Raw genomic sequence first — 16,335 nt, 5'->3', positions numbered from 1 at the left:
ATATTTTAATTGAATAATTTTCAGCTTTAATTTATTTGAGTCTTTCCAATAAAACTTTTATTATGATTAAACATTCCTGGTGATCTTTCGAGAAACAAAGTTTGACCATCACTGAATCAATGACGTCGGATTATCGTTTAATGATGAAAATTAGTCAAGGATGAATGCGTCGAGACTTTTTATTGAAAATATGTTGATAATTTTATTAGAAACAAATATAAAAAGCTTACTTTTCGAGATTCAAATTGAAAATATTCCAAATTTAAAAACTTTATGCTTTACATTTTTGCACGGAAATTTGAGCTTTGAAAAAATATGAACCGTTAAATTTATGCTGCTTATTACACACTGGTTGATACTAATGCTAGTCGCAGCATAAATTTATAGAGCATACTGGAGTAAATTTCCGCTTGCCGCGTTATTCGCTGGTGGAATATTTGAAGGCGGCTGGGACTGGACGGGTTGAATAGGCTGAGCTGGAGCTGGAGCTGGAAGTACTGAAGACTGCTGAGTCGAAGGAAGTTGAGAGAATTTGAGATTCTGCTGCCTGTTGTTGAAATAACTTTAATTAATTACAGCTAATTATTAGGAAAAACAGATAATACCCTTCAACACTCTTCACATTATATGATATCAGGAATAGAAAATTTACAAAAAGGACGGCCGAATAATAAAACATTACGGTCAAGTTCTATTATACTTCTGGAAAGAATTTATATCTAGTCAATCAATTTATATAATCAAACTCAATTTGGTAATTTTGGACCTCTAAAATTAATTTTTTTAACAAAAAAAGGCATATAATAAATTTAACTTCTTTTTCATTCATATACTATGCGCACTAATGCGCACGTCATATAAAAACGTTACTGTTTGACAAATTATTTTACTTTTTTATATAAATAAAAAACAATATTAATATTTTCGTCAGATAAACAGGTCAGGGGCGATAATGTAACTTATTGCTAAACAGAATCGGTAACAGATGAAGGTTGTTGAAGATTATCATACTCATCACTTAAATCATCATTATTATGTTCTAATTTCTTTGATCGCAATTCGAACACTCGGCTGATTCCTTCGCGAAAAACCAAAAAATTGTAGTCGATAACACCTGTTGGAATTAACAAAAAATTATACCTTTGTACACACATGTGTATAAAAAAAATTGATTACCTTGCTTTGTAAAATTTTCCTCGCGTAGAATGCAGACTAAGGCTAAAAATCTATTAACTTCTTTGAGATACAAAATTGTACTGTTGTTTAACTTGATAAGGGATGAACTTTTGTTGTCGAAGGCTGATTGCTCTTGATTTTGTCGTTCTTCTACAGATAATCCATAAATATCACTTAAATCGATAACGACATCAATCATGTCGCAGCATAATTCATAAGTTTGCATGTCAACTGGTGCTGAATCCGTAGCTATATAAATTTTTGAAACAACGTCAAAAAGAAACGCTTTTTCAATGCCTGAATTTGTAATAAGAATATTGAGTAAATTTTCAAGTGTCGGAAGTTGTGGAATTAATTTTTGGACCACTTTAGAGAATGCCTCAAAAATTGAGTGATCATAAATCGATGTTAAATGAAAGCTCAAATGAATGTCATGAAATCCTGCATCTTGTAAATCATCCGTAGCTCTTTGATGAATGTCTCGTTGTGATTCAATTTTAAAATCATCCGATACGCCATCGACTTTATGTATGAAAACTTCAAATTTTATTCGAGAGTTTACTTTGTAGGCCTTTGTAACAGTTTGATTGAGTTTCGTCAATGCATCCAAGTAATCATCCTGAGCATCTATAACAAAAACAAGTGCTCCACAATCTCCAAAAATCAATTCGCTATCGAATGTCGGATCAAAGAAATCAATTTGACCAGGAAAATCCCAAATTTGGAACTGAACGAAGCTGGAAATAGACAATGAAATGCACTTTGAAATTCATCCAATATGAAATGAATTGCTGATAACAAATTATATGTCTACAAGCATAAAGTCTTATCAATAATGTCTACCATGTAATGCTTGGATTAATTTTGAAAAGACTTTAATTCTGAGATTAATTTTTGATTAGTAACTTTAATGTTGTTTGATTCCTAAAAGTTACAAACATCTACAGCTGTGTATATAAACTTTTGGAAGTTCACTGACCTTGAATTATTGATATCTTCTTTGACAATCTAGTTAAATGAAAGTAAACTCATTATTGAAAGTATAATGTGATACAAGAGATCCAGTACATACCTTATTGGTGCTTTCAAGAAAAAGTGTTTCATTCGGTGACATCTTATGGAAAACGACTTTTTGAATTGACGATTTTCCACTTCTTCTAAGTCCAAACAGAATGATTTTAGGTTTTAAATATTCAGGATTTTCATTGTTGTAAAAGTTCTCATCCTCGTCATTTTCATTAAAACTCGACATTCTTATGTCTTCTAATGGCCTTCGTGACTAGTTAATGCTGAATATTTGGTTCTAAACTACTTTAAATGATTTTATTTTAATTATTTACTGATAAAAAATAAAGAAAAAATTTGACAAGTAAATAATATTTTTTCGAACTCGAATTTCGAAGATTCCTTTGATCGTTTTGTTTACATTCAGAAATATTCATAAAATTATTAATAACAATGGATCTAGAGAAATTTGCGAGTGAAAAGTTCAATGGAGATGACTATGTCAAGCATCTCGTCAAGGAAATGGTTGCAGGATCTGAATTGAGTGAGTTTAGAAAGCAATTGACGACGGAAAAGGAAGGTGTCTCAAATATATTGAAGAAAAAGGTTTTTGAGAATTATTCACAATTTATCGAGACAGCTAGAGAGATTTCACGTAAGTCATCTAAGTCACTTATAGATGTCATTACTTCTTTGTTCAAAAATCCATAGAATATCACTTTTTGATATCCGCCCATAAAATTCTCCACTGTATCTTTACAGATCTCGAGTCTGAAATGTACCAGTTGTCACATCTGTTAGTAGATCAGCGTAACTTGATTGAACAGATTAAAGAAGAAAGTCTACTGGATGATCAGAAAAATATAATTGGAGATAATACAGAAAGTAATGATAACGACCAGGATCAGAACAAAAAAGCACTTTCAATAATTAAAGATGCATTAATTGGATATAATAAAAGTCTGGATGATAAAGTATTTCTTCATGAAGGCTCATTAATTGAGTTAGATCCGAATGATTATCGTCCCATTTGCCGATCTCACTTGTTCCTGTTTAATGACATACTTATTATAGCAAAAATTAAGCATGACAAGAAATTAGAATTCATGAATGAGTATGAGACGAAAAAAATCGCAGTTGTAAATATTAGAGAGTTGACCGGCGTTAAAAATGCCATTAATATCATTACAAGTGAAGGAAATCGCATTTATCAAACAATTAATGCCGCTGCTCGTACAGAATGGATGGAAAAATTTGAAGCTACTTTAAAATTTAATCAATCTTCATCAGTTCCAGCAAAATCTAAAAAAGGTCCTGCACCTCAACCTCCGAAAATTCTTCAAAAACAAAGATCAGAAACTCAGTCAATTTGCAGTGACATGACATTAAGTCCTACAGCCTCGATTGCTACTGAAAATCTTGCACCTGAATGGTTAATATCAGCTCCAGAAGAGATTCAAGCCGAAATCGCTCAAAGACATTTTGAAGATTCACTTCATTTGATTCAAAAGTGTGAGGATTATATCCAAAAAAATCCATCATTCTATAATATTAACGAGATCCAGGAAAAGATTAAAAATTTGAAAACAATTCTTTCGTCAGTTCTCTTGCATGAATTATCAATTGCAGAATGCCGTGATCTTCAATCAGTATTGAGGTCTTCTCGTCGCCTCCTGAAATTGCTAATTGAAATGGGAAAAAGTCGAGAATCATCTACTATATTCCTTAAAGTATGTACAACGACAATAAGAACATCTCAAAGACAGGCAAGAAGAAACAATCTTCCAGTATCAGAATTATTTTTCTGTGATTTAGCACAAGTTGCAAGTGATTTTCTTCGAGGATTCCAGAAACAAGCAGCATGTACAGCTGCACTTACAGTTTGGTGCAATGATGAATTGCAATATTTTTCGCAGCAACTAATTAAGCATTATTTAACAAAAGGAACAAATTTAGAGACAATTGCAAAAGTTATTGAGAGCGTTCGAGAACCATGTTCCGAATTGACTAAAATTGGTCTCGATTTATCATCACACATGGAAGGACTGTGGCGAGTAACATTAGAACAACTAATTGATGAATCAAGGCATCGTTTGATTGAGAACATTGGAAGAACTGAAGAAATTTGGCAACCTTATAATCTTGTTTCCAAAAGTAATTTAAGAGTTCTGTTGAAAGAAATTAATTCTTTGGGCATCGATATGAATGAACATGTCACAGGCGATACCTTCATTAATTTAACGCAATCAACTGTTAATTTCTGTCGACATTTTCTTAGTGTAACTGAAAGCTGTGCAATAATTGGAAAGAATAGTGTTTTGAAGCCTGACTGTGAAAAATTGTTACGAGATCTTTTTGTAACACAGCATAACATCAAGCCGTTAGCGACTCAACAAAATGTTGATGTAAGTTTAAAACCATACAAATTATTAAAAACTGTTGAATGGATTTATAACATTTATATGAATCTTGAGCACTAACATAACATTTCTCTCGGTTGCAGCTAAATTTTGTTGCCAAAAATAAGGCATGGTTGGTTGACGTTCTTCTGGAGAAAGCTATAAGCGATTTTGAGGCGAAGAGTGAACACAAATGCATTTTATTAACAGAACTTAAGAATCAATTAAAAGCACCAACACCTAAACCAAGAAATGTGTACACAGTACAACTGTAAAATATATTGTTTTATGTTAAAATTATGTTAAATTTATTATCGGTACCTATATGACATTTATTATACACACTACTTTGATGCTTGATCCAATAAATCTTTTGCTTCATTAATTTTAGCCGCTAAATATGGGCTACCTCCTCTATCTGGATGATTAAGTAACATAATCTTTTTGTGTGCATCTTTGACTTTTAGTTTTGATGCTGATGGACTGACTCCTAATATCAGAGATGCTTCCCTTTTACTCATTTTAGGCTCAAATCCGCCTCGATAGTATTTTGAACTCGCTAATGACTCTGAATCGAATTTTGGAAGGTTTTTCATAGCATCTGCCATTTTTTGCGATGCATTTGGAACTTGTCTGAGGAAGTATCGACCTCCAAATCCAACTGCTGCCGCTGTAATTAAAAGTTTATGATGTAATTTGCGTTTTAATTTTTTAATTGTGAAAGTTCTCGAAACCTTCACTGGATGAAGTAATTTCATAACAATTTGGATTTTTAGTCAAGCTTACCTGCTAATCCAGCCAGAATAATTCCTCCAGTCTAAAAAATTAACGAAATGCATGTGAGATAAAGAATTTTCGAGAATCAAGATAAAATTGATATTGACGAGTGCAGTGAGATATTTATGCTTCTTACCATTGTATTTATCTGTTGTTTATTGTATCCTAAACTGTCTAAACATGCGTATACAAAGATATTAATATTTTTAATAAATTGAAGAATTTTTGTTATTGCTGTAAATTTTTCAAATTTAAATTGTACGTTATTATTATGTTTTGAAAAAAATTCCGATCTGTCCCCTCCAGAACAGTTGATTTCCCCCTTAAAATTTTTTTTAAGCTTTGAAAACAATTCAGAATATAACAAAAATTTAATATAATTAAATAATCCCAACGTTTGTGAAGCTTAAAATTTGTTAATAATATAGTAATTTAATCAATAAACATGAAAAGCTTACTAAATACACGATTTCACAGGTAAATTGCAAATTTTACTTAAATTTTTTTTAATGTTTTTAATAAAAACAGTAAATAAATGAATTAATCAAGTTATCTATGACAACAACAGCAATCATCAGAAGCTAACAAAACAAAAGAAATTGTTATCAAAGTGAATTTATTTAATGCGACGCAAATATCACTAAATAATGCAAATTAAACATAAATCTTTGCAAAACAAGCATAAATAGAAAGTCTTGAATAATGTACATGTCGATTAAATAATATCCATAGTGTCGAATTAAATAATAAACCTTGAAACATTTTCTTTCGTTAACAATCTCAAAAATGCTGCCGATTGTTCAATGTCGTTGTTTTATGTCTATTTTCTCTCCTTCTTATTAATGTCTTACTTTATATATTTTACATATTCATTCATTTATTCATACTTTTTTTTCTGAAGTTGTCATGGATCTAATATAATTTTGTGTGGAGAAAAAACGACAGCACTAAGAAAACAATCTTTCGCAAATGGAATATGCTTCTCACAGGAACCGCTAAGTAATGATTGCTAATTAATAATTTATGGAAATGATCAATTTAGATTTCAGCATCCAAGTCTAATAACATTTAATTGGTTATTTTCATTAACAATAATGACGTGATTTATATCTGACTCATTTAAATTATTTTTAGAACCTGGCGAATTATTTCTCATTGAAATTGGTATGAAGGAAGTCGGTTGGAGTGGTCATTTGAGACTTGGTCTCACACAAATTAATCCATTAGATGCTTTTTCTGATGGGAATCTTCTTCCACAATATGCATTGCCTGATCTCGCTAATTTAAACCTTGGAACATCATGGATATTTCCAATAAGTAAAACCGCACCAATGCAGTCGCAAAATAGTATAATTGGAAATTCAAAGTCACCTTTCATAAAGACATCATGCGGAAATGTTCATAGAGGACTTTTACAGCCAACAACGAGCAATAAAAATTCATCAGAAATGCTCGCAACAGGTACAAGTAATGTTAAATTAATCTGTAATGTTAGTAATTAATCAATTTGATTAACGTAGATACTGGCTCGAGAATCGGCGTACTATTTATACCAACAAAAGAAAACAAAGACTTGGCAGAAATGCACTTTATTGTGAATGGTGATGATTATCTTCAGGCAGTTGACATTCCATACAAAGAATCAAACCTATTTGTCGTAGTAGATGTTTATGGAACAACAAAGCAAGTTAAAATAATTCAAGTGTACGGAATCAACACACTTCAGTCGTTATCAAAGGACGTTATACTTAATTCTGTAGATAAGTCATTAGTAAGCCAACTTCCACTTCCAGAAAGTCTCAAAGATTACCTTCATTCTTACTCGTAAAGGATGAAACAAAATATAAAGTATTAAAATTAAGTTGATGATTGTTAAGATGCTAAACAATGAACGATAATGTGTGTAATGTTCAAGATGTATGATAAAAATTAAATTCCAAGTTAAATGTTTTATTAAGATGAATTATGATTCAAATAAAGTAAGACTACGTGTTATTACATGAAAATTCTTTTCCATGCTCATTCTTATAAGGTTTTCAAGTTGATCTAAAAATGCGCTTAGAATTCAGTACTTTAATTTTTGCATAACTTTATTAAATATTTTTTACTTAATATTTATGTACATACGATATTTCATGATTATTTCGATCATTTATATCTCCTTGTTGCCACACGTGCTGGTCTCCTTTGTTGATTTCCTCCCGTTCCAATATTAAACAAATTCGAGCCCGCTGGTGAAGGTTGTGGTGGAAGTGCTGTCTGTTGTCCTTGGAAATTGAAATTTCCTGGAACTGCTCCTGTTCCTGAACTTCCAAAATTAAACATTTGTGCATTTGATTGAGGCGTTTGAGCTGGAACAGGTGCCGACGCAGATCCAGAGAATGAAAATGATGCTGAGACATTATTTCCAATTGCAGCAGTTGATCCAAATTGATATGGTGGCGGAGCTGAGCTTTGTTGTCCAAATGGACTTGTTGGCTGTGCTGATTGCTGTGTATTTGAGACATTTCCAGTTGAAGGATTGAATGTGAATGATGCAGAAACATTTTGACCAGGATTATTATTACTACTGGCACCTCCGAAGATGCTATTTGATGACAATGGATTAACTTGATTAGTATTACTATTATTATTGTTGCTGCTACTTCCACCAAAATTAAACATTCCCGAAGACTGTTGATTATTAGTATTATTGTTATTATTAGTAGCTGTAGATGGAGCGCCACCAAATGCGAATAGATTTCCTCCTGACTGCTGATTATTATTAGTATTATTATTTTGTGATGAAACAGCTCCAAATGGCGAATTTGTTGCTTGATTATTGGAGGAGAAAAGATTTCCTGTGCTATTATTCCCTCCAAGAACTGGAGTTTGTCCAAAAACAGATCCTGAATTCGTTGATGGTGCGGCTGGCGAAGATCCGAAAATGTTTGGAGCACTTGCCGTAGATCCTAAAACAGAATTCGTAGTGCCAAAGGTTGAACTTGGTTGTTGCATATTGTTTGTATTATTTCCACCAAATGAGAATGCCTTATTTTCAGGCTGTTTATCGCCTAATCTAGCAAATATTCCAGAAGGTTTATTCTCAGTATTATTTGTAGGAGCTGATTGTCCAAAGCTGAATGCCGACGATTGTGATGGTTGTGCTGATAATGCAGTTGTTGCTGTATTCATTGTATTTCCAAATCCAAATCCTGAATTTGTCGTAACTGGTGCAGTTTGTGGCTTTTGTCCAAATGAAAACATTGATGGAGCTTCTGTTTTTGGAACTGTTGGATTTACTGAGCCAAATCCAGTGAATGCAGAATTAGCCGTATTGGTTGTATTGACTGTATTTGAATTGAAAGAAAATGAAGGTGCAGAAGTTGTAGTTGCATTTGACGAAAAAATGCCAGTAGATTGTGCTGTTGTAGCTGTTTGACCGAATCCAGTAAATGTTGAACTAGCAGTAGTTGTTGGAGCTGGAGATCCGAATGAAAAACCACTGGTTGTTGACTTATTTGTGCTTCCGAAACTAAATCCTACACCACTTGCTACTGTTGTTTCTGGTGCTTTATTGAATGACGGCGCATTTGACGATATTGATGATGTGATTCCCATTGCAGGAGATTGACCTGAATATAAGAAAATATATTTATTAAACTATATAATTAAAATGTCTCAAAATTACTTACCAAAACCGGCGACAGTTGTTTGAACAGTAGACTGACCAAATGTTGGAGCAGATGATTGAATTCCAGCAAAAGTACTAGGTGCTGTAGAATTTCCACCGAAAGAAAACATCCCTGTACTAGCGGATGCAGTTGTAGTTGTAGTTGGACTTTGAAAGCCTATAGCAGGAGTTTGAGATGTAGTAGACGCCTGAATAGACGGCAATAATGGAGAAGCAGTTGGGAGTTTTGGAAGGGCTTGATTAGATCCAAACGAAAATGATGGGGTGCTTGAAGTTGCAGTGCTTTGAGCAGTCGTGCTACTTGCTCCAAAACTAAATCCTCCCAAAGCTTTTGGAGGTTCAACTTTCTCAGTTTGAGCTGGAGTGTTTCCAAATCCAAAGCTTGCTAATGGCTTGTTATCATTTTTAGGCGCTGCTGACTCGCCAAATTTAAATCCAGTACTACCTGCTGATCCAAAAACGGGTAATGACGAAGCTGTTGAAGTTACGGTTGAAGTTTGTAAGGAAATTGAAGGCTGGACAGTTTCAGTCGGTTTAATTGGTGTGAATGAAATTAGCGATTTACTTGGGTCTACAGCACTTGCATCCGATTTTGGATTACTAAAAAGTGCTAAAGGAGAAAGAGGCTTAGATTGAATTCCTTTTGGCGATGCAATAGACGTACTTGAAGCTGTTGAAATAATACTTGGTGTGCTTTTAGCAATTTCACTTTGTGTAGTCGCAGCATTAAAGCCACCAAATGAAAATCCACCAATGCTGGGTTTTGGAATCGTCGATTCTGAAGAAGTTAAACTCGAACTTGATGACGCGACTGATGAAGCTATTGAAGTGGATATTAAAGAAGGTATTGTAGATGTTTTAGTAGCACTAGATTCGGCATCTTTCTTTTCACTAACCAAATTACTTAATATTGATGATGGGTTAGTAGAGATAACAGCATTTGACGTAGATGCAGGCGTTGAAATTGGAGCTACTGTTGAGCTCGTAGTGCTTGTTGTGAATGAAATTGATGCAACAGGATTCTTTTTTTCAGTCGTAACTGTTGTCAATTTTGAATCTATTGTATCTTTGCCTTTTTCTTGGCTGTCTTTTACTGGAGATTTTATTCCTTGACTTAATCCCTTCAGCATTTTATTAAGCTTGTCTTTTTCAACATAATTAATGACTTCATAATTTTCCAAAACCTTCTCTTTCGGCTTTACGAATCTAATTTTCAATTCATCATCATCCTCGTCTGCATTATCCTCGAAAGCCTTTAATTTTGCACGATTTATAGCAGCATTAGGATCTGGTCGTGTATTAAATAATTGAAGCCTTTTCGATGGCTGTTCAATTTCCTTTTGTTGTTGTTTTGGTTCATTAACTGCTGTGTCTACAATTTTCACTTTATTAACTTCCTCATTAATAATCTCAACTTCCTTTTGTTTAGAAGTCAAAACTTTAGGTGATGAAGGATTTGATGAGATTCTTGAATTATTATGGAAAGTCGAATTAACTGCTGGTAATTCATAATGGCTTGAACTCAACGAACTCAATAATGCATTATTTTTAGTCTTTACTCGTTTCGATTGTTGATTATTTATGCTATCTAAAACAGTCCTTGGATATGAGTTCTTGTCTGGTGATAATTCTTCCCGATTTCTCTTTGCTGATTGTGGAATTGGCATAAATTCTTTTGGAGAATCAACAACTTCAGACATAACCGGTGCACAAACTTTCTTGCTTCTATCTAATATCAATTCCTCGTTATTAATTCTCTTTCTACAATTCTTTTCGAGAGCATCCAAGACACTTTTTGAAGAGACTGGATAGTTAGGATCAGTAATTGGCTCATGATTTGTAATTATTTTGTGTGAATCATCTCTCGCTCTCATTTTTGTTGGAACTATTTTCGGCAATCCACTATTTAGCTGAAACGAGCTACTCCTCATAATTGCGGCTCTTAAATTTGGATTCATGACAGTTTTATTTGGCGGTGCAATCCTAACTGATGTTGACCGAATTATTGGCCTTTTTAATTCCGTTTTCTTTAATTGGACTATTGGGAAATCCCCAAATTTGCTATACACAGTCCTACTTTTCTCTGGCTCATTTGACTGATCATAATACTTGACTAATCTTGATACAATGCCGTTACTTTGCGCATCAGTCAAAACACTGGAAATTAAAAAAAATATTCAATAAATTGTAATTATTGCAATAATTTATTTACTTACTGTGGATCTATTTTTACACCTGGTCTCAGCTTGGTCGCATTTGTATTGGCTATTGGGGATATTGATTTTCGCTTTGTGTTCCTGTATCGGAATTTCGCGGATTGATGAAATTGGTTAAATTAAGATTTTCATAATTATTACAAAATTTTTGTATATTTAGACTTACCCTTGATATTGTTTAGCTAATGGACTGCCAATTGCTGTTGATTCTGCTAATGGAGTGTTAATTTTTGAAGAATTTGGAGAAAAGTTTAAAAATCTCAAGCTTGAATTCATTTTTTTTCGATTTTAACTTGTTTTTCGATCGTCACGATATCAAAACCCACAGAAATGTGAAGTAATTTAAATAAACTAGATAATCAAATGTTATTAAAAATTTAAATCACTGTATTTTCTTATATTTAATTAATTTTCAATTCAAGCACATTTGTAAACAAATCTTTCAAAAAAAACGCGTTTCATTCCCTTTCAAATTCAAAAAAATCAGTAACGGTTGTCAAAAATTCAAATTTAAGAAAAACAGGAGAAAGAGAGCAAAAAATTGTAAATTTGTCAGATTCACTATAAAAATATTTAAATTCGGCCAGAATGGAGGATCTATTTAAGAAAACGATGAATTACTTCAATACAGGATCAGTGGATGATGACTTTGTTGGACAAATCGTGGAGGTGGGAACGATGAAATTAAAGATAATTCGAAAAATCGCAGAAGGTGAGAAAATCAAAGAAAATTTTTCTTATCGCTCGCATAAATCCTACATAAAAAACATGATTTTTATGCAATTTGAGACAAGAGATATTTGAGAAGGATATAATGTGTAGGAGGATGCTAAATATAGGCGTAAATCGTTTTCCGAAGGATATTTGTATTACAGTCAAGATACAGTTAATTTTCACTTGTAATACATTATGAGTAATATGAAGCAATTAGATACAGCTGTATGTAACACGAAAATTGCCCTTTCTTTGTAAATACAAAATTACTCCGTACAAAAGAAATTATCTCCTTTATATTCATATAAAGTGAATAATTCTAAACAATTTTAATTCATTCTTTTTAGGTGGCTTTGCGATAGTTTATGTGGCAAAAGACATTCAGAATGGGAACGAATATGCACTCAAACGTCTATTTGGATCAGATAAGGATGAGTGCAATAATATTATTAAAGAAATCAATATACATAAGCAAGTATCTGGACATATAAACATAGTTAAATTTATAACAGCTTCATTTATCGATCGGACGAAAAATAGTGGGCGTGCAGAATATCTCTTAGTCACAGAATTGTGTCAGGGAGGTTCTTTATATGATTGTCTTGATCAGTCTTTGGATCCTGCTATTGTTCTTAAAATCATGTATCAAGCCACGAAGGCAGTTGCACATTTACATTCACAAAATATCAATCATCGTGATATAAAAATAGAAAATTTCCTTATCGGAAGTGATGGAATGTTAAAGCTGTGTGATTTTGGTTCATCCACATTAGAAAGTCATTCGCCCGATTTGACATGGTCAGCACAACAGAGAAATAATCTAGAAGAATTTCTTCAGAAATTTACAACGCCTATGTATCGAGCACCAGAACAACTTGATACATGGAATAATTATCAAATTGGAGTTAAAACAGATGTTTGGGCCTTAGGCTGTATTTTATTTTGTTTATGTTATAAGAAACATCCGTTCGAGGACGGCGCAAAATTAAGAATAATCAACGGAAATTATACAATACCAAATGACTCGAGATTTGGATGCTTTAATGATATTATCAAGGGCTGTTTTGTCGTTGATCCGAATAATCGTTTCGATGTGACTGTTATTCTTGAGCGTCTCGGTGCAATTTCTGAAACAAAAGGATGGCCACTTAAAGGAGAATTAGGCATAAAGGGAAAGCCTTTAAATTCCCCAACACATGAAATTAACAATGGAAATAATCAAAATTCTAATAATAATAATCACACGCCTCCAGCTCGTCCAGCACCTCCAAGACCTGTTAATCCACAAGTTCAGCAGCAAGTTAGACAAGAAATAAGACAACCGCCGACAGTTCCACCGCCCCCACAAATTAGTCATACTGCACCGCAAGCATCTTCAAGTGGATTATTTTCGTCTATAAAAGGAGGTGCTGGAAGTTTCTTGAAAAATCTTAAAGACACTTCATCGAAGGTAATGCAAACGGTTCAACAAACAATGTCAAAAACTGATATGGATATAAGCTTTATTTCACAAAGAATTATTGTTATGCCTTGTCCGAGTGAAGGACTCGAGGGTGCATATAAGACGAATCATATTGAGGATGTAAAAATGTTTATAGAACAGCGTTATCAACCATCTAAAGTTAGTGTCTATAATCTTGGACCGCGATGTGCACGACTTCCACCGCCAATTCGAACTGTTGAATGTGGATTTATTTATGCCCCAAATCCTCCAAAAGCTCCAATTCTATCGCATATGTATGCATTAGCTGAAGATATGTATGGATTTTTAAATAATGATCCCAAAAATGTAATAATCATTCAAAGTCCCGATAATGGAAAAGGAACTTCTGCAACTATGGTATGTGCTTTAATGCTTTATGCTCAATTAATTCGTGAGCCAGAAGATGCAATGCAAATGTTTGCTGTCAAAAGAACTCCACCAAATATGAGACCTTCAGAATTAAGATATTCTTATTATATGGCCGACATCATTCGTTCCCATTTCCCACACAATAAGCCAATTACATTAGTTTCAATTAATTTTAGCCCAATTCCAAGAATGACAAAAGCAAGAGATGGATGTCGATTATTCATTGAAGTTACTGCAAATGATCGAGTTGCAATTAGCACTTTGCAAGAATATGATAGAATGCGCTTATACCATGCATCTGAAGGCAAAGCTAATCTTCCATTAAATATTACTTTATGCGGCGATATTACTGTTACACTGTATCATGCGAGAAATGCAATTGCAGGAATTGGAAAGCCACAAAGTTTAAAAATTTGTCAGCTTCAATTCCACAGTGGTTTCATTCCTGAAGAAGAAACTCTTTTGTCTTTTAATCGATCTGAACTTGACGACATTCCAGACGCCGAACATGTCCCAACTAATTTTAATTTAAGTCTGTCTGTTTTCGTTGGCGATGATGATAGAGCTCCTGTAAGTCAGCCTCCATGGCTATCACAAAATCAGCAAAAGCAACGTGATCCAAAAATCATATTCTCATCACAACTTGAATACGAGGAAAATGTTGATAACTTCAGTAAGTCATGACTTCTCTTTTATTTAAATCATTTTAAAATATAAACTTTATTTTTAGTAACGAAACCAACGAGTAATAATAGCACAGGAAATGCACACATTCCGCCACCACGACCAGCGCCTCCAAAAAGACCTGATCCTCCATTGGTTTCTGATTCTCCTCCTTCTGCGAAATTTTACCAAGAGGAAGGAAACACCATTGAATCGAATATTCATGACAAATCGGAACCTCCGATAGTTGAATTTGACTTTTTGAATCTTAACAATGAAGAAACATCAAAAGCTCCAGAACAACCAAAAGTAGTGCCGAAAGTTAAGGAGCCAAGCTTTGATTTATTGGGTGGATTTGATACAAACTTCAGTGATCCATTCCCAGATATTATTGGTAGTGCTTTGAATAAGCCAACTGAACCTGTAATTGTTAATTCTGGTAGCAATAGTAATTTAGATGATATTTTTGGTAATTTACCATCATCTTCAGCACCACCAATTGTTCCAAGCAAATCTAGCAATGATTTGAACGGACTTAACTTTAATTCTGGCAGTTCTTTCCCAAATATTAACACCACTAATAATGTGAAGAAACAGGAAGAAGTCAAAAAAGATCCATTTGCAGATCTGACACAACTTGGCGGTGGATTATTCAATAAATCAGCAACTAATTCGTTCTCAACAACTCCACAAAATTCGTCAACAAATGCATCTCCAAGGAATAATCCATCAACTCCAATTCATCAAATGAAAAGTCCTAGCAATGAACCATCAAGGCCCGATTATAGTCGATCACACTTTCAGGAACCAACACAAGCTCAATCATCACAAAAATCAAAATCTACTGATATTTTCGGTGACATTTTAGGACAACAAGGATACAGTTTTGGTAAGACAACTCAAGGACCGAAATCGATTAACGAAATGAGGAAAGTTGAACTGTCTCAAACAATGGATCCGGAAAAGCTTAAAGTCGTAGAATGGGTAAATTGATATTAATTTATTTAAATAATATGTAGACATGCTAACTTATTTGAATTTTAGATTGAAGGAAAAAGAGGAAATATTCGAGCTCTTCTTTGTACGGTCGATACGATATTATGGGATAATGCAAAGTGGACGAAATGCGAAATGTCATCGCTCATGTCTGCAAATGATGTAAAGAAAGCGTACAGGAGATGTTGCCTGGCTGTTCATCCTGATAAGGTATATTTAATTGATTTTTAAATCAAATTAACATTTAAACTTTAATTATTGCTGTTGTTGTTTTTAGCATACTGGAACCGAGAACGAAAACTTAGCTAAATTAATCTTTATGGAATTGAATAATGCATTTTCGGACTTTGAAAATGACGCGTCTAAACAAAATCTATTTTAATTATCCTTCCTGCTTTCCAATATTATACGCATTTGTTAAAACTTTTAAGTCTTAGTGGACATGTTTTACTGCATTGACAGACACTCGTCTACAGATCATTCATCCAGCTCATCATTCAAGTTTTTTGTCTGCTGAAAGAAAAGTTATTCCTTCATACTTATTGCTTTAAATATTTTAAAACGTACATTTCATAAACTTTTCTTTATGTTCAAGATTTATATATATTTTTTTTATTTTACTCTTATCATTTTGCTCAATATATTAGAAAATAACAGGAGATTACTGATAAATATTATATTATAAAATAATAATTCGGCTTATACAATTTAAAAAGCATAAAAAAACTGTGATTTTATGTTTATATAGATTGAAAATGAGTATTCTATGAATTTACCAGAGAGTGAAAACAAAAAAAGGAGGAACTTTAAGTTGATTCTTAAAAAAAAATTAATTGAGAAATCCAAAATATTCACAATATATTG

At 33.1% G+C, this 16,335-nt stretch overlaps 6 protein-coding genes across 6 annotated transcripts; 3 read left to right on the top strand and 3 right to left on the bottom strand.

The window, feature by feature from the left end:
* Positions 1-175: 175 nt before the first annotated feature.
* RagC-D (Ras-related GTP binding C/D) lies at positions 176-2,559 on the bottom strand. The gene is made up of 5 exons (XM_070637768.1): positions 2,249-2,559; positions 2,156-2,184; positions 1,177-1,913; positions 606-1,114; positions 176-547 (listed from the first exon to the last, which is right to left on the bottom strand). Exons 1-4 carry the CDS (start codon positions 2,426-2,428, stop codon positions 966-968), a joined length of 1,095 nt encoding a protein of 364 aa, XP_070493869.1. The 5' UTR covers positions 2,429-2,559; the 3' UTR covers positions 176-547; positions 606-965.
* A 20-nt stretch (positions 2,560-2,579) lies between these two features.
* Positions 2,580-4,997, top strand: Exo84 (exocyst 84). The gene is made up of 3 exons (XM_070637767.1): positions 2,580-2,836; positions 2,944-4,586; positions 4,685-4,997. The coding sequence occupies exons 1-3, from the start codon at positions 2,635-2,637 to the stop codon at positions 4,853-4,855; spliced, it is 2,016 nt and encodes a 671-aa protein (XP_070493868.1). The 5' UTR covers positions 2,580-2,634; the 3' UTR covers positions 4,856-4,997.
* On the bottom strand, positions 4,860-5,647 carry LOC139088513 (mitochondrial import inner membrane translocase subunit TIM14). The gene is made up of 3 exons (XM_070637770.1): positions 5,494-5,647; positions 5,367-5,397; positions 4,860-5,250 (listed from the first exon to the last, which is right to left on the bottom strand). Exons 1-3 carry the CDS (start codon positions 5,494-5,496, stop codon positions 4,925-4,927), a joined length of 360 nt encoding a protein of 119 aa, XP_070493871.1. The 5' UTR covers positions 5,497-5,647; the 3' UTR covers positions 4,860-4,924.
* A 30-nt stretch (positions 5,648-5,677) lies between these two features.
* LOC139088512 (neuralized-like protein 2) lies at positions 5,678-7,363 on the top strand. The gene is made up of 4 exons (XM_070637769.1): positions 5,678-5,834; positions 6,259-6,356; positions 6,492-6,818; positions 6,878-7,363. Exons 1-4 carry the CDS (start codon positions 5,803-5,805, stop codon positions 7,183-7,185), a joined length of 765 nt encoding a protein of 254 aa, XP_070493870.1. The 5' UTR covers positions 5,678-5,802; the 3' UTR covers positions 7,186-7,363.
* A 58-nt stretch (positions 7,364-7,421) lies between these two features.
* On the bottom strand, positions 7,422-11,685 carry LOC139088417 (uncharacterized). Its single transcript, XM_070637635.1, has 4 exons — positions 11,413-11,685; positions 11,247-11,327; positions 9,032-11,187; positions 7,422-8,971 (listed from the first exon to the last, which is right to left on the bottom strand). Exons 1-4 carry the CDS (start codon positions 11,520-11,522, stop codon positions 7,506-7,508), a joined length of 3,813 nt encoding a protein of 1,270 aa, XP_070493736.1. The 5' UTR covers positions 11,523-11,685; the 3' UTR covers positions 7,422-7,505.
* An 89-nt stretch (positions 11,686-11,774) lies between these two features.
* aux (cyclin-G-associated kinase) lies at positions 11,775-16,071 on the top strand. Its single transcript, XM_070637659.1, has 5 exons — positions 11,775-11,958; positions 12,308-14,485; positions 14,543-15,459; positions 15,520-15,681; positions 15,749-16,071. The coding sequence occupies exons 1-5, from the start codon at positions 11,835-11,837 to the stop codon at positions 15,851-15,853; spliced, it is 3,486 nt and encodes a 1,161-aa protein (XP_070493760.1). The 5' UTR covers positions 11,775-11,834; the 3' UTR covers positions 15,854-16,071.
* The last annotated feature ends 264 nt before the right edge of the window (positions 16,072-16,335 follow it).

Source organism: Chironomus tepperi, unplaced genomic scaffold (assembly GCF_022539635.2).
Source record: "Chironomus tepperi strain 1889 unplaced genomic scaffold, CSIRO-AGI_Ctep_v1 contig_163, whole genome shotgun sequence".
NCBI classification, from domain to species: domain Eukaryota; kingdom Metazoa; phylum Arthropoda; class Insecta; order Diptera; family Chironomidae; genus Chironomus; species Chironomus tepperi.
Note: the sequence above shows the minus strand (reverse complement) of the source record. Positions and strands in the feature narration are given on the sequence as shown.

What these genes read in the sequence shown, in the direction of transcription:
- RagC-D (XM_070637768.1), bottom strand. Translation starts at nt 2,428, where the DNA reads ATGTCGAGTTTTAATGAAAATGACGAGGATGAGAACTTTTACAACAAT. An exon ending in GAAGATATCAATAATTCAAG is followed by an intron (nt 1,914 to 2,155) that starts GTCAGTGAACTT and finishes GTCTATTTCCAG; the next exon opens with CTTCGTTCAGTTCCAAATTT. An exon ending in GGAAAATTTTACAAAGCAAG is followed by an intron (nt 1,115 to 1,176) that starts GTAATCAATTTT and finishes TAATTCCAACAG; the next exon opens with GTGTTATCGACTACAATTTT.
- Exo84 (XM_070637767.1), top strand. Translation starts at nt 2,635, where the DNA reads ATGGATCTAGAGAAATTTGCGAGTGAAAAGTTCAATGGAGATGACTAT. An exon ending in GACAGCTAGAGAGATTTCAC is followed by an intron (nt 2,837 to 2,943) that starts GTAAGTCATCTA and finishes GTATCTTTACAG; the next exon opens with ATCTCGAGTCTGAAATGTAC. An exon ending in CGACTCAACAAAATGTTGAT is followed by an intron (nt 4,587 to 4,684) that starts GTAAGTTTAAAA and finishes TCTCGGTTGCAG; the next exon opens with CTAAATTTTGTTGCCAAAAA.
- LOC139088513 (XM_070637770.1), bottom strand. An exon ending in TATTCTGGCTGGATTAGCAG is followed by an intron (nt 5,251 to 5,366) that starts GTAAGCTTGACT and finishes TTTTAATTACAG; the next exon opens with CGGCAGCAGTTGGATTTGGA.
- LOC139088512 (XM_070637769.1), top strand. Translation starts at nt 5,803, where the DNA reads ATGAAAAGCTTACTAAATACACGATTTCACAG. An exon ending in CTAAATACACGATTTCACAG is followed by an intron (nt 5,835 to 6,258) that starts GTAAATTGCAAA and finishes TTTTTTCTGAAG; the next exon opens with TTGTCATGGATCTAATATAA. An exon ending in CTTCTCACAGGAACCGCTAA is followed by an intron (nt 6,357 to 6,491) that starts GTAATGATTGCT and finishes AATTATTTTTAG; the next exon opens with AACCTGGCGAATTATTTCTC.
- LOC139088417 (XM_070637635.1), bottom strand. Translation starts at nt 11,522, where the DNA reads ATGAATTCAAGCTTGAGATTTTTAAACTTTTCTCCAAATTCTTCAAAA. An exon ending in GGTGTAAAAATAGATCCACA is followed by an intron (nt 11,188 to 11,246) that starts GTAAGTAAATAA and finishes TTTAATTTCCAG; the next exon opens with TGTTTTGACTGATGCGCAAA. An exon ending in AACAACTGTCGCCGGTTTTG is followed by an intron (nt 8,972 to 9,031) that starts GTAAGTAATTTT and finishes TCTTATATTCAG; the next exon opens with GTCAATCTCCTGCAATGGGA.
- aux (XM_070637659.1), top strand. Translation starts at nt 11,835, where the DNA reads ATGGAGGATCTATTTAAGAAAACGATGAATTACTTCAATACAGGATCA. An exon ending in AATTCGAAAAATCGCAGAAG is followed by an intron (nt 11,959 to 12,307) that starts GTGAGAAAATCA and finishes CATTCTTTTTAG; the next exon opens with GTGGCTTTGCGATAGTTTAT. An exon ending in AGCTTAAAGTCGTAGAATGG is followed by an intron (nt 15,460 to 15,519) that starts GTAAATTGATAT and finishes TTTGAATTTTAG; the next exon opens with ATTGAAGGAAAAAGAGGAAA.